The sequence below is a fragment of the Salmo trutta genome, chromosome 37, assembly GCF_901001165.1.
Source record: "Salmo trutta chromosome 37, fSalTru1.1, whole genome shotgun sequence".
Classification (NCBI taxonomy): domain Eukaryota; kingdom Metazoa; phylum Chordata; class Actinopteri; order Salmoniformes; family Salmonidae; genus Salmo; species Salmo trutta.
Window position 1 is genome coordinate 29,170,295 of NC_042993.1, and position 13,357 is coordinate 29,183,651.

The 13,357-nt window shown below is 43.1% G+C and overlaps 1 protein-coding gene and 1 non-coding gene across 2 annotated transcripts; both read left to right on the forward strand.

Moving 5' to 3' along the window:
- The first annotated feature begins 300 nt into the window (after window positions 1–300).
- Window positions 301–356, forward strand: LOC115177572 (U7 small nuclear RNA). The gene has a single exon (XR_003872433.1). It is a non-coding gene; the product is annotated as a U7 small nuclear RNA (small nuclear RNA).
- Window positions 357–2,332: 1,976 nt separating this feature from the next.
- Window positions 2,333–12,681, forward strand: LOC115177274 (lysophospholipid acyltransferase 5). Its single transcript, XM_029737902.1, has 13 exons — window positions 2,333–2,478; window positions 5,167–5,274; window positions 6,692–6,798; window positions 7,168–7,261; window positions 7,608–7,645; window positions 8,540–8,718; window positions 8,841–8,949; window positions 9,080–9,166; window positions 9,441–9,607; window positions 9,907–10,054; window positions 10,703–10,858; window positions 11,121–11,252; window positions 12,492–12,681. The coding sequence occupies exons 1-12, from the start codon at window positions 2,394–2,396 to the stop codon at window positions 11,238–11,240; spliced, it is 1,398 nt and encodes a 465-aa protein (XP_029593762.1). The 5' UTR covers window positions 2,333–2,393; the 3' UTR covers window positions 11,241–11,252; window positions 12,492–12,681.
- Window positions 12,682–13,357: the final 676 nt, after the last annotated feature.

The following is a 13,357-nucleotide window of genomic DNA, read 5'->3' on the forward strand; positions in this document are numbered from 1 at the left end:
TCGAACGAACCCATCCTCACGCAGGAAAGCTGAGAGAATTCAGCGCGTTGATTGGCTAGCATTCAATCTTATAATTTGCATACCCAGCATGCATTTAGCGAACATTTTTATGCAATCTGTCTTCAAAATAGTTTTTTTGAACAACAAAACAAGCCATCTTGTGTAACATTACAATATGTTTGTCTTTTAATATTTTAATAATTCTGAAACATATTTTTTGTACACCTGATTGGAGCTAACTCTGGCACAAACACTGACTGTAAAACCTACAACAACGCTTGTGACCTTCTAACCGTTATGGAAAATTTGCTCTTTTAGTATTTGTCAAGTAGGCATCTTCAATTGAAGAAGCCCCCGATCTCTGTTGAAAATAAATGATACATTTCACCCTTCTCTTTACAGGTTGAAGGAGAGTGTAGATTTACGCAGTTAGTCCTAAAGGTGTGAAATAGTGGCCATATAAAACAAACCCCGATGTACCTTATTGTTATTAGAAACTGGTTACCAGCGTAATTAGAGTAGTGCATATACATGTTTTGTCATATCCCTGGTATACGTCTGTCAGCCAATCAGCATTCAGGGCTCGAACCACCACGTTTATATTTGGGAATCACTCAGTCACTGTATGTTATGAAATCCTGAATGGTGCAGCGGTCTAATGCACTGCATAGCAGTGCTAGAGGCGTCACTAAAGACCCGGTTTCGATCCCGGGCTGTATCACAACCGGCCGTGATCAGGAGTCCCATAGGGCGGCGCAGAATTGGCCCAGCATCGTTCAGGAAAGGGTTTGGCCTGGTAGGCCGTCATTGGAAATAATAATTTGTTCTTAACTGACTTGTCTAGTTCAATAAAGGTTAAATCAAATGTAAAAAATCATGGGGTAGTAATCCTGATGTAGATTTGAACACTCAGTGACGTCAACCCAGCACATTAGTTACGCTAAAAGATCAGAACACCTTGACGAGGTTGCTATTATTGTGTTAAGTTGGCCCCCTTTCTTCGGAATGCGCATCCTTACGCTTTACTCCAAATTCCTCACACCGGCACATTTGGGATGTGCTCTCGATGGCCACAACTGGGGGCCATCCCACTTCTGACACCACTGTACTGCTGCTCACTAAACAAGTAGATCATCTCTATCCTCCGTTTCATTTTTTGTACATGTGAATAAATCCCACTGTAGGCAATATGCACCCCACCATATTGCTTTCACCTGTCCTGTCATTTCAGATCATCAGTGCAGAAGAGTGCAGAAGATGAGGGGTGAAGACAGGTAAAGAAGCCGATTCAGACTATTAAACTGCGTCACCCTGTACATGATCAATCTTGATCAGTTTACCTTCCCCAAATTCTAGGCCCATTTTGTGATATTTACAGCCATTTCTGATCATTAAATTAATAATATTGTAGTCTTTCTAGGGGCAGAGCGAGGTTACGAGGCACGAACAGGTTTCCAAAGGTTACGGTTTGGGGAGCGGTAATCGTTTTTTAGAAAGGTCAGGTTTGTTACGTACCTCAACTGAACGGGAAGCAAGTTCTTGTGCTTCGCCATCTTTCAGGGCCCAAGCAAGCCCGTCCGTGCTTTCGATGGTCGTTACAGGTCATCCCTATCCTACTTCTGACACAACTGTGGTGTTAATCTATAATTATAATGCCCGCTAATTCTTGAAGAATAGCACTTATAAATGCCTCACTGTACAGCTTCAAAATCAAGTTAAAACTCTCATGTTGTTGACCTCATGTCATGCACTGTCAGTACCATACATTGCAACATCTATGAATTTAAGTGTCCAGCCCCATCCCTCAGTTTAGGCCTATATAGAAAATCAAGTGGCGGAATAACGTTTTTGTTGTTTTTCGAATTAAAGAGTGGGCCTTTAACCATTGGGGGAACACGAAACTGGTGGTGCATGCACTTGCCTCGGCAAACATGTAATTCCTCACTCACGCCACACGGGGGGGATTTTACACCACTGTTGAGCAGCACTGACAACAGAATGCAATATGATATTAGGCAGTGGATGGAGGCAAGGATTTTCTACTGTATTGATGGTGTGTCGATACAACCTAATGTATTTTTGCCCACAAAAAAAGTTTGATGATTTTCTTAACAATTTAAATCAAAATGCTCTATATCACAACAGCAGTAGGCAGCATATTATTTTGCTTGAATGAGAGAGGTTGCAGCAGATTGAACAGATGTTGCGAAATTTGGGGGCAAAAGAGATTGAAGGTCGATGTGGTGACAAAGGGGAAGAATGAACATTGAAGAAAGAGGAGGGGAAAGGGGTGGGGAGCGATGAATCGACAAGGGCAGATAAAGGAGAGAGTGGAACGCTCACGAAGGTACACATCTACGGAATCACCAGAGCCACTTCCGCCCACACGAAAGATGGCGGCTCCCTTGATGGAGAAATTGTCGGAATCTTTAGGTTCCCCAGAACCTGCGATTCGACTGATTCTGTCCGTTTTAGTCGGTGAGTTCAATTTAGTCATCTCTGACAGCTCTCAGTAGACGCTCTGACATAACCGCGTGTCAATGTAATGTTGAGTTACACCTTTAAAACAGTGTGAGTACACACACACTCCGCTAAACCAGGTAACGTTAATGATGTATCTTGCTCAGCTGCAGTGACTAGCCAGACTAACGTTGGCTAGCTAGCGAGTAGACCCGCTGGCAAGCCGAAAGATTACAGTAGCTAAATGCACTTTAGCTAGCCTTGTTTTTTTGACAAGCTGACATGACAGACGGGCAGCAAGGTTGAGCGGGCACAAGACTTCGCGGAACACATTCTTCTCTTCTCTGCTGACTGTCAGAAAAACAGATTTCATGTTTTAGCGAACGTTAGCTAGCTAGCGGTTCTAGCAGACGAGGTTACTACAAGCGGTTGTGACATATAGTACGGACGGGTTTACTTTACATGGTCGGTTTATCCCAGGTAGCTGGGTGTCTTGTCATCTCTGAACTTTGCTCTGACACATGAACATGTTTTTCTTCTGAAGTCACATATGCTGGGATTGACTAACAAATAGTACAGTATGACAGTTACGTTCATTGTCTTAATTGAACTGCCGTTGCTTTTCAGCTTCTGGTACCCTGATATGATTTATTGTTGCTGTAGCCTATAATTGTAGATATCTTACCTTTGGCCCATGTTGACAATCTTGTAAATGTTTAGAATTTATATAAACTACAATACTGCTTTTACCAGTCATCATTGTGAAACATTGACTGTATCAGATTGCAAGTCCTCCCCACCTCTATACTTTATGGAAGTACATTTAAATGTGATTACCAGCTTTTAATTCTGGTGCCAACACACACACCAGAAAACTATGAGTGGGGGTGTGTGCAGAGTGGTTAAATTGGGGGGGGGGGTTCTATAATGCACTAACCTAAACAATATGCACCAAAAGCACATATGACAGCAAAACTACAGGCTCTTAATTAATAAACTGCTGTCACTGGCAGATGTTAACCCCATTTCTTCACAACCAAATAGCATGTGACTTCTGTGTAATGCTCAGGTAATGACATTCCAGTGGAGTGACTTTTCATATTTAAACATGAAAAGTCACTCAGCTTTAGGCATAAACATTTTGAGCTGAATCTCTCACTTAATTTGAAGTGTCCAGGAAACTAAAACATCAATGATTGGTCAGTGTTTCCAGAATCTTTTTGCATTTTTATTTTTTTAGCAGTGGTGGCAAATGTGACAGTGGGACCTTTTTAACATATTTGTAGAATGACTGTGAGAAGGTCAGTTCTGGTGACTTTTTGTAAAAGGACATTCCACTACCATATAAATGGAATAAAATGATGCTAACACAATCTAAAATATAATTTTCCTCTCCAGCCCAAAACATATTGGTCCATATTATCATGATCTGGCAGGTGCGCTATTTACAGGCTATCACCTGGCTGTAGCCCAACTGATGCAGCATGGTGGCTAATAAATGGGCTGAAGAATGGGGTTGCCCATCTGCATTTACCCCTTTGGGTTAAGAATTAGCCACATCGCGAAGTCTAAACATGATCTTGTTGCTAGTTAGCATCATATTGATGACTTGAATGTCCCAAAAATACAATGTATACACTGTACAGTATGTTACTGTAAATTCCAAATCGAACTTTTGTTTAGCGGTATTACAGTAAACTTTACAGCGTAGTATTGTTAAACCAGTTTATTTAGAATTGACAGTAACTTACAGGTAACTGGCTGCCAGTAAGTTACTGTAAAAGTAACAGGATATATATATTTTTTAAAGTGTAGGCCTACCTGTTACACTTGACCCATGTTACATTTGGCCCTTATCTCCTCTATGCCCTTATCTCCTCTCGTGAACAGTGAGTGCTAAACACGCCTAAACCACCCACTCCGCTTTGAAAATGGTACAGTTCACAAATGTGTAAGAGTTGAGAAATAATAAATACAGTAGTGATGGAAAGCTGGGATCCTTTTTTTTCTTTTTTAACAGTTGCCATTAACCACTTTCAAATGTGTGGTTGTGACAGTGCAATGCATTGCATGCGTATGCCCAGCCATGTTTATTTTCTCCCTGTGGTACATACAATTTGAAAGTGTCTCGGGATAAATATTATTTTCTCGCGTGGAATATGAGAAGCCAATTGAAAAGGTAAACTATTCTACTATGGGGTTTTTCTGATTTTTGGTGTTTGTTAGACTGCTCATGTTGTTGGCTGAGGAAAAGTAAATGTGGACTGCAGCATCTTCAAAGTGCATCACGGCAGAAGTATTTTATTTTTACATGTTCCACATTTTTTTGGGGTGTGGGCAACAATTTTATAGTAGTTGCGCAGGCTGTGCGAGCAGTCAGAAAAGTGCGTGCACAGAGAGTCTCGTATGGGTTGACTACATTGGGCGGGAGACACGGGGTACAAAACCATTTTTCTGCTTTTGATTTTCGTTAGATCTTGTTGTAGGTTATGATTTTTCCTAAGGCACAGAACCTCAGCCCCGGCGGGCCCCAGAACAATTGCATCGCTGGGTGTGCACTGATAAACGTCTCTGTTTTTTATCTTGAGGTTGCAGCACTGAACTACAAGGTCTTCATTTTGCTGTCAGCACTAAGGGCTCTTGTCTAGAATGATTCACTCGTGTTGATTTCACATGTTAACAGTCTCCTTTCTGTCCTTCCTTCAGGGTACCCCTGTGCCCTGCTGTACCGCCGCTTCTTCTTCCACCAGCCACCCACTGTCATTCACCTATACCACGCCATCTCCGGACTGTCTCTGGCGGCTTTCAACTTTGGTGAGACGCGAGGGGACGGAGGGAGGCAGAGAGAGGCAAATAGAAAAGGAGGGAGGCAGAGAGAAAGGAGGTGGGGAAGTGGTGTGGGGGAGGGAGAGAGGAAATGAAGGAGGAACTTGGTAGGTATTTCAGCTCATGCCTATACATTTGTAATACGTTAAAAGGATTGAGAAGTTTGCTATGACCAGGAGCCTATTTTTGAGCAGTGCTACATGAAATAAATAGCGTCATCAATGGCTTATAACAATATTGCAACATCTCAACGTCAGGTGAAGGAGAGGTGAGGGAGCAGGTGGGTTGTTGACCCTGTACAAAACAAGTGGCTGGGGAATGCCTGGTGGGGGAATGGGTAATGATTTCCTTATGGCGGTGATGTTGGCAGGGAAACTGTTGCAGAGTTGGGATGGGGACATATTAACTCCGGAGGGAGGGAGGGGGTGGATAGTGGAGGAGATTCAAAGTGTTTGGGTAAAGTGGCTCATTTATAAGAAACGTGTTTTCCTCGCCATTACTTTGGTGCGGTGGGCAAAATTCTGGAACCTTTCAATAAATTCCCCTGGTTTTCCAGAAATGCCCTCTTTGTTTCAAATGAAATATTTTGATGTTTGCAGCTTTTGATTATTGCTTCAGGGGCCTCTGTGCCATACTAAGAAACCCCCCTAGTGTTTAACGCTGCAAGGGAGCAGGGCCTAGAACAGGATGTCAAACTCGTTTCGACCCGCGGGCCTGATTCAGTCTTCACCGAGGTCCGGAGGGCTGCACACAAAATTGGTTGTTTCCTCACTGTCAAAATGACCAAAATACAGTCCTCTATCCATCGTTTTGGGATTTTTCGATGCTCCCTGACTTTCTAGCTTTCGTGTCACTGATTGATAGAAAGCTGGACAAAGTGAAGAGACTGTAAACCTAGGTCCTTTATAATTTCTACCCAGTTTCGATTTGGTTGAGCTCATAAAAGTATTTTGCTCAAAACACCCGCGGGTGTGTTTGACACTCCTGGACTAGCTCAAGGTCTATCATTCAATTTGTACGCTATAGCTAGCCTAAGCAGTAACCACCAAGTCATGAGTAATTGTGAAGAAGTAAAGCGAGTTTGACAGACTGAGGGAGTCTAGAGAGGGATGGATGGTTTGAGGTTTACATGATAGTACTGGATTAATAACGCAACTTTTTTCCCCCTTGTTCTCTGCTGCACTTGGATTTTACAGCAGGTCTGTTGCACTTGCTCTGTCTTTGTGGAATCTATCGTTTTTTTTAATCCTCACTTGATAACCTGTGTTGACTTGCTCATCTTCAATTTCCAAGTATACACTCTTTCTTCCTCTGTTTCTATCTTTCTGCGCTAATATCCATCTCTCTGCCCCTTTCCCTTCCTCCCTCTGTCCCTCTTATCATTCCATCTTCCTGTTTCTTTCAGGCACCCAGCTCTATCACTCTGCGTTATGCGTCCTTGTCCAGTTCCTGATGATGAGGCTTATGGGAAGGACAATAACAACCGTCCTGGCCAGCTTTATGTTCCAAATGGTGAGGTTTCTCCCTCAATCTTTCTCGCTCCTTTTTATTTTTCTCCTTTTCTCTCAATCTCTTCCTGTGTTCTGTTGTGATGCGGGGGTCAGGTGATGGAGGAAGCTTCTCTCGCTCGTTGCCGCTCCCTTGTGACGGCGATTGAAGAGCTGCGCTGTGTGTGTGTGTAATTTCTGCTGTTCATGTTAGGATATCCTCTTCCTCTGTCCTTTTTTCTCTTTCACTGGAGTACTGAAGCGCCGTAGAACACTGCCACTGTATGACGTAATGCTCTCCCTCCCTCCTTTTTAAGTGCGATTGTAATCATTGTTTTGTATGTTTGTTTTGATCAAGCCTGTCTTCTTTCTTTATCCCCTTCTCTCTCTGTAGGCATACCTGCTGTCAGGCTACTACTACACCGCTACAGAAGAATATGATATCAAGTGGACCATGCCCCAATGTGTCCTTGCACTCAAACTTATTGGTATTTTCACCTCATCACGAACACCCTCTCTCTGCTGCTCTGTACTTCCCCCCCCCCCCCTTTGTTTCCCACTTATTCTGTGTAACACCCATTGCTGAGTGATTATTTGTCCTATTTTCTTAGCGACGACTTGTGTTGTCGTAGTTGTTCATTAGCCTCGGAGATAACACGGATCGTATTTTGCATAGTACAGTATACTAAAAATCCTACTAGAATCCATCATGGTTTTACATGGGTGCAGCTGAGGAACATCTACAGTCAAAGTATTCATTCCAATGTTCATGGCAATCCTAGGAGCTTTCAAAACATAGTGAGTGATGCCAATTTGCGTTCTCTTTGATTTCAGGTTTGTCGTTTGATTACTATGACGGTGGCCAGGAACCAGTGAGTTGATTGCTCTCTCTCTATCGCCGTTTGATTATTGGTCAATTCTGTGTGGATTTTTTTTTATTTTTTATCTCTCTGTTCTATTTGTTATTTTGCTCTCAGTGTACTTGTCTGTTTGTGCTTCAACCTCTTCCAAGTCCTCCTCCTCGTGTGTGTGACAGTTTGGATGTTTGAGTGAGAGACTTTGTCCACACACCAGTCAGAGATGAGTTGAGGTAGCGTGTGTTTGCATTGAGGAAGTTATCCATTTACAAACAGGCAAGTGTCTAGTGGTCATCATTCATTACAATTGTTACTCTGTACAGTTGCTGCTCACCTTTTCTCTATGTAGGGGGGCTCCTAAATGGCACAACTTTTGACCACAGCCTATAGGGCTCTGGACAAAAGTAGAGCGCCATGTAGGGAATAGGGTGCGATTTGGGACGCACACGTAGTCTGGTTACTGTGCTGTGTTTCTTGTTTTGTCTAGTCAAAAATGTCCCAAAAGGCAGGCACACGGGTTTGCACTTGGAAAACCAGCAGTTTTATGCCCCCTAGTTAAATGCCTGTTAAGTAGTCCTATTTGGTTAAATTGAGTTTGCGGTCAAACCGTGGGCCGCTTTCAACAAGAACCCTGTGTAACTGGATATGCAGCGAGCTCAGCCAGTGACTGTGCACTGTTAAAAATGTCTCTTCTCTATTTCCTGTCCTTTCTTTCCCCCTTTCACTTTTCATTCTACCATTTTCCCTTCTTTGCTTTCCTTTTCTCTGTTCTCCCTTCTCTTTTACCCAACCTTTCCCCTCTTACTCTAAATCCTCCATCTCCTCTTAACCCTCCCCCTTCTTTCTCCCTGGCTCCAACCACTATTCTCCACCTCACTCTCCTCCCTCTCTCCCCCTCCATCCCACCAGTCCAAGTTGAATGAGGAGCAGAAGAGGTCAGCCCTGGCCAAAGTTCCCTCTCTGCTGGAGGTAATCGGCTTCTCCTACTTCTACGGAGGCTTTCTGGTGGGGCCCCAGTTCACACTGCGCAGCTACCAGAGGCTCGTCAAAGGGGAGCTCACCGACTGCCCCGGACAGCCACCTAACAGGTAGAGGGGAGGCCGGAATGGATAGGTGGAGGGGCGGACAGGGAGGTGGGCTGGGGGGGTGCAGGGATGGAGGAAGGGGATGGATACATGGGTTTACTTAACAACCTTTTTCTTTCTCTCAGTGTTATACCCGCTATGAAGCGGTTCTCCCTTGGCCTCCTCTGCCTGGTGATCTACGCCATATTCAGTCCCCACTACCCAGATAGCTATTACCTAACAGACGAGTACGACGTAAGAAAGCCTTGCTTTTGCACCAGCATTCCTGACGCTTTTAACATCACTGATTTGAAGCCAAAGCCACATTTCCATACGTTGTTCTGTTTGACAAATGTAACCGTCAAATGCGACCGTGTCTCTTCAGGCCCAGCCGTTCTGGTACCGCTGTGTCTTCATCCTCCTTTGGGCCAAAGTCATCCTGTACAAATACGTCAGCTGCTGGGTCATAGCGGTGAGTAGTAGCACGATGTAGCAGCGCTTGGTATGCAAAAACGTCTCATTTCCAGGTAGCACCCGCTTCAAAATAACACCTTTTACAGACACACCTGTCTCCACATACCTGTCATTCACACACAGATTAGTTCCACTGGGGCACACCTACGTCAGATCAGGTGAGAAGAAACTGGTCTGGGAGCCCAGTATATCAGCGTGGCCCTATATTTAGGTTTTTCAGGAAGAAGTTATTCAAGTGTTTGTAAAAGGAATGTCCCTGTTTTGTGACTCAGGAGGGCGTTTGTATACTCTCTGGGCTCGGCTATAATGGGCTGGGTCAGAATGGCGAGTACCAATGGGACGCCTGCGCAAATATGAAGGTGTGGACGTTTGAGACCACACCCCTTTTCACAGGCACCATCGCCTCCTTCAACATAAACACCAACGCCTGGGTGGCCAGGTTAGTGCCTGACTAAAACTCTTTAACTATTTAGGGCCAGGTTAGTGCTTTCTGGGATCCCTGGGGCATCCCTACCCTTACCTTAACCATTTTAAGTTCCACCTTAATTGGGTAAGGACATCCCAGGGATCTTGGATAGCAGGGACCTTAGTTTTAAAATCAGGCACTATGTATGGCTAGGTTACAAAGTGCTAAAGGTCTCTTGCAAAATAGATTTAAGCTGTATAAATACAGGTTTAATTGAAAAAATGTATACTGGTATATCTAACAGTATTTGGTGGTTTGTAACACTCCTCCAGGCACGTGTTTAAGCGGTTGAAGTTCCTGGGCAATAAGCTCCTGTCTCAGGTGACCGCGCTTGCGTTCCTGGCCATCTGGCATGGCACACACTCTGGATACCTCCTCTGCTTCTCCATGGAGTTCATCATCGTAAATGTGGAGAGACAGGTACGAGTTAATAATGGAATTTAATAGAATTTTAATAAAGCACTACTTGAATACGGAACTTCCTGCTTTTACTTCCTGCTTTACTCCTATGGGTACACTCAATATGGCTGCTTGTCCACCGATTACAGCACAGTGGCTTGATTGGGAATGGCTGTTCTAGTAATTATATTTCTATGGAAACGCGCACCAGAGAGCGAATCCTGAGGAGACAGCAAAATGCCTCCTCACTTATTTTCGGATGCTTTCAAAGTTGTACACGGCAATGTCTTGACCACGGTGGGAATGTACCGTATGTATTTTTTTATTTAAGCAGGTAAGGTTAAGAAACCTATTTTGCGAGGGCGACCTAGTCAAAACATAGTTGCGTCAAACATTGGGAGCATATTAACAGTGTGCATGGCTTCATCTTTCTCTCTGTGTTGTTTCCCATACTCTGGACCTGTGCATTTTAAACCACGTCAAGAGGAGACAACCTGTCAGTGCTAATCTATCCTCAAGCGGGTCAACAACTAAGGGTCAAGATCTCCATTTAATCTATTGGAGGATTCTCAGACTCTCTGCCCTGTATATGTTACTGCATTACTGTGTGTGCGTCCGTGTCCATAACTATACCTTTTTATATTGTATGCGTATCCCTGTTTGTCTCAGGCCCAAGCGCTGGTGAGGGACAGTCCCCTGCTGACCCGCCTGGCCAACAGTTCCCTCTACCCCCTCATCTACCTGGTCCAGCAGTTCATCCACTGGCTCTTCATGGGCTATCCTTTGGTGCCCTTCTGCCTCTTCACCTACGACAAGTGGCTCAGGGTAATAAACAGCTTAGAATGCGTAATAAGCCTTCAGAATGTTGTCATAAGCATATTGCAACACTTTTTTTATTTATTTACTTGAAGTGGCTAAAGGTAGCTGGCAGTTTGTAATACCACAAACATGTTAGAACTCAGATCATAGATTATTGTGTGATGAGTGCAGTTGTCTGGCATATGTTTAAGCTTTTGACTTGGGTTGTGGAAACGGCTGTCTGGATGAGGATTTAATGTGTTCGATTTGTCATCTTTCTGTTTTGCAGGTGTATTCGTCCATTTATTTCTGCGGCCACATATTCTTCTTCACGTTGTATCTAGGGATCCCGTATCTCCGCAAGGTGCTGGTACCTAGAAAAGAACGGAGCGAGAAAAAGGAGGACTAGGAACTACGTTAGGTAAATGCAAGCTTCTATACAGTTCTCCCAGACTTTTCTGTGTTTACAGTAAGGCTGTGGCGATTATGGAATATTGGATAATGATTTAAAGGGATAGTTCACCCATCTTACAAAATGGTATCTTGTCTATGGACAAGGTATGACAGAAATCCACACTTTGGTTTTGTTTACCTAGCCGCTGTTTCAAACGCTAACGTCAATGGTAGCTGTATTAGCATTTTTTTTTTTGCACTAAATGTCCAAATCAACGTATCAAAAACTGTAAGTTACTAATCGATGAAAAGCATTTGAAACAGCGGCTAGGTAAACAAAACGTAAGCATTGATTGCTGTCATACCTTGTCCATAGACTGCTTACAGGATAAGGAAACCAATATGCCATTTTGTAATTTGGGTGAACTAGCCCTAAAAAAAAAGTCTCAGTTTTACTGAGAGACAAAAACCAAGCTTGTAATCTATCATAATGCGTCTTTGAAAATGATCTACGACATACCTAATGTATACAACACAGCTTTGGTGACACCTACGTCTCAGAAATGTCTGATGTTTGACCACTTGGAACTTTAGGAAATTAAGCTTCCCCTCCCAACAGTGCTGTACTGCCCGTAAAATGATTGCTGCCCTCGTTGAGACATTACCAACTTTACCCTCTTCATGAAAAAATGCTATTGGGTAAACTATATCTACTTGAAAATGAAGTTGAAAGTCCTAAAAGCAATGTATTAAAATAATTATTATTCATAATTGGCGGTTATACGATTATTGTCCTAGTTTAGACTTAATACCCTGTAAACACATTCCCTGTTTCAATTTCTCCATATTGGCAAAAGGTAGTTTCCCGATTAATTAATTAAACTTAAAGGCACAGTTTACCCCAAAAATGACTTGACAGATGTTTTCATACCTCCATAAATGGTATGAATTCAAAATATGCAGATCTAAAATGAATGGGAAAGATTCCGATCCAAAACAAATGCTGCCAATTTTTCCCAATTTTGTTTGAGATTTAGGCTTACAAATTTCTCCTAATGCATATAGAGGGATCTTCACAACATCTTTATGAATAGACAGAAACAGAGGTAGATATGTCTTTGTAGCTTATGTTACTTGTGGATATATGATAATGGCATAATATTTATGATGATGGAAAAGCACTATATAAATCCAATCCATCACATGCTCAAAGCACTTATTGTACGGGGGAAAAGTCACCTCAACTAATAACTCTCTTCTCTCTCAGGTCTCTGGCTGAATCTCCACCCAGGATGTGACTGAAGGGAACTGTGACTTTTAACTAGGAGCGGATCAGAAAATATTTTAAAGCCTTTATTATTATTTGTGTACACATTTTTCTTTCTATTTATTTTAGTGTTTTGGACGGGATGCACGTTTTTTTGGGACCAGGGAGATAAAGGTACAGGAAATAACCATTATGAGCCAATCGGGTGTTTTCTTGATTTTAGAACACTTGAGAGACTGAAGTCTTGTATACACAGAATATTGCACTCGCCACTCACGGGCTCTGGATCCGTAGGTGGCTCTGTTTTATGATCTCTCTTCCTGTTTCAACCCTCCCCTCAAGTCCATATACATGGTGTATACAAAACATCCTAATATTGAGTTGCACCCCTCCCCGGCCTCAATTCGTCGGGCATGGACTCTACAAGGTGTTGAAATCGTTCTACAGGGATGCTGGTCCATGTTGACTCCAATGCTTCCCATGGTTGTGTCAAGTTGACTGGATGTCCTTTTGGGTGGTGGACCATTCTTGATACTCATAGAAAACTGTTGAGTGTGAAAAACCCAGCAGCGTTGCAGTTCTTGACAAAAGCCAGTGCGACTGGCACCTACTACCATACCCCGTTCAAAGGCACTCAAATCTTTCGTCTGAATTGGCACACAAACACACACAATCCATGGCTTAAAAATCCTTCTTTGTCCTGTCTCCTCCCCTTCATCTACACTGATTTGAAGTGAATTTAACAAGTGACATAAATAAGGGATCTTAGCTTTCGCCTGATTCACCTTGTCAGTCTGTCATGGAAAGAGCAGGTGTTCTTAATGTTCTCTACTCTGTGTATATAGAACCTGCACAGACATGGCTGT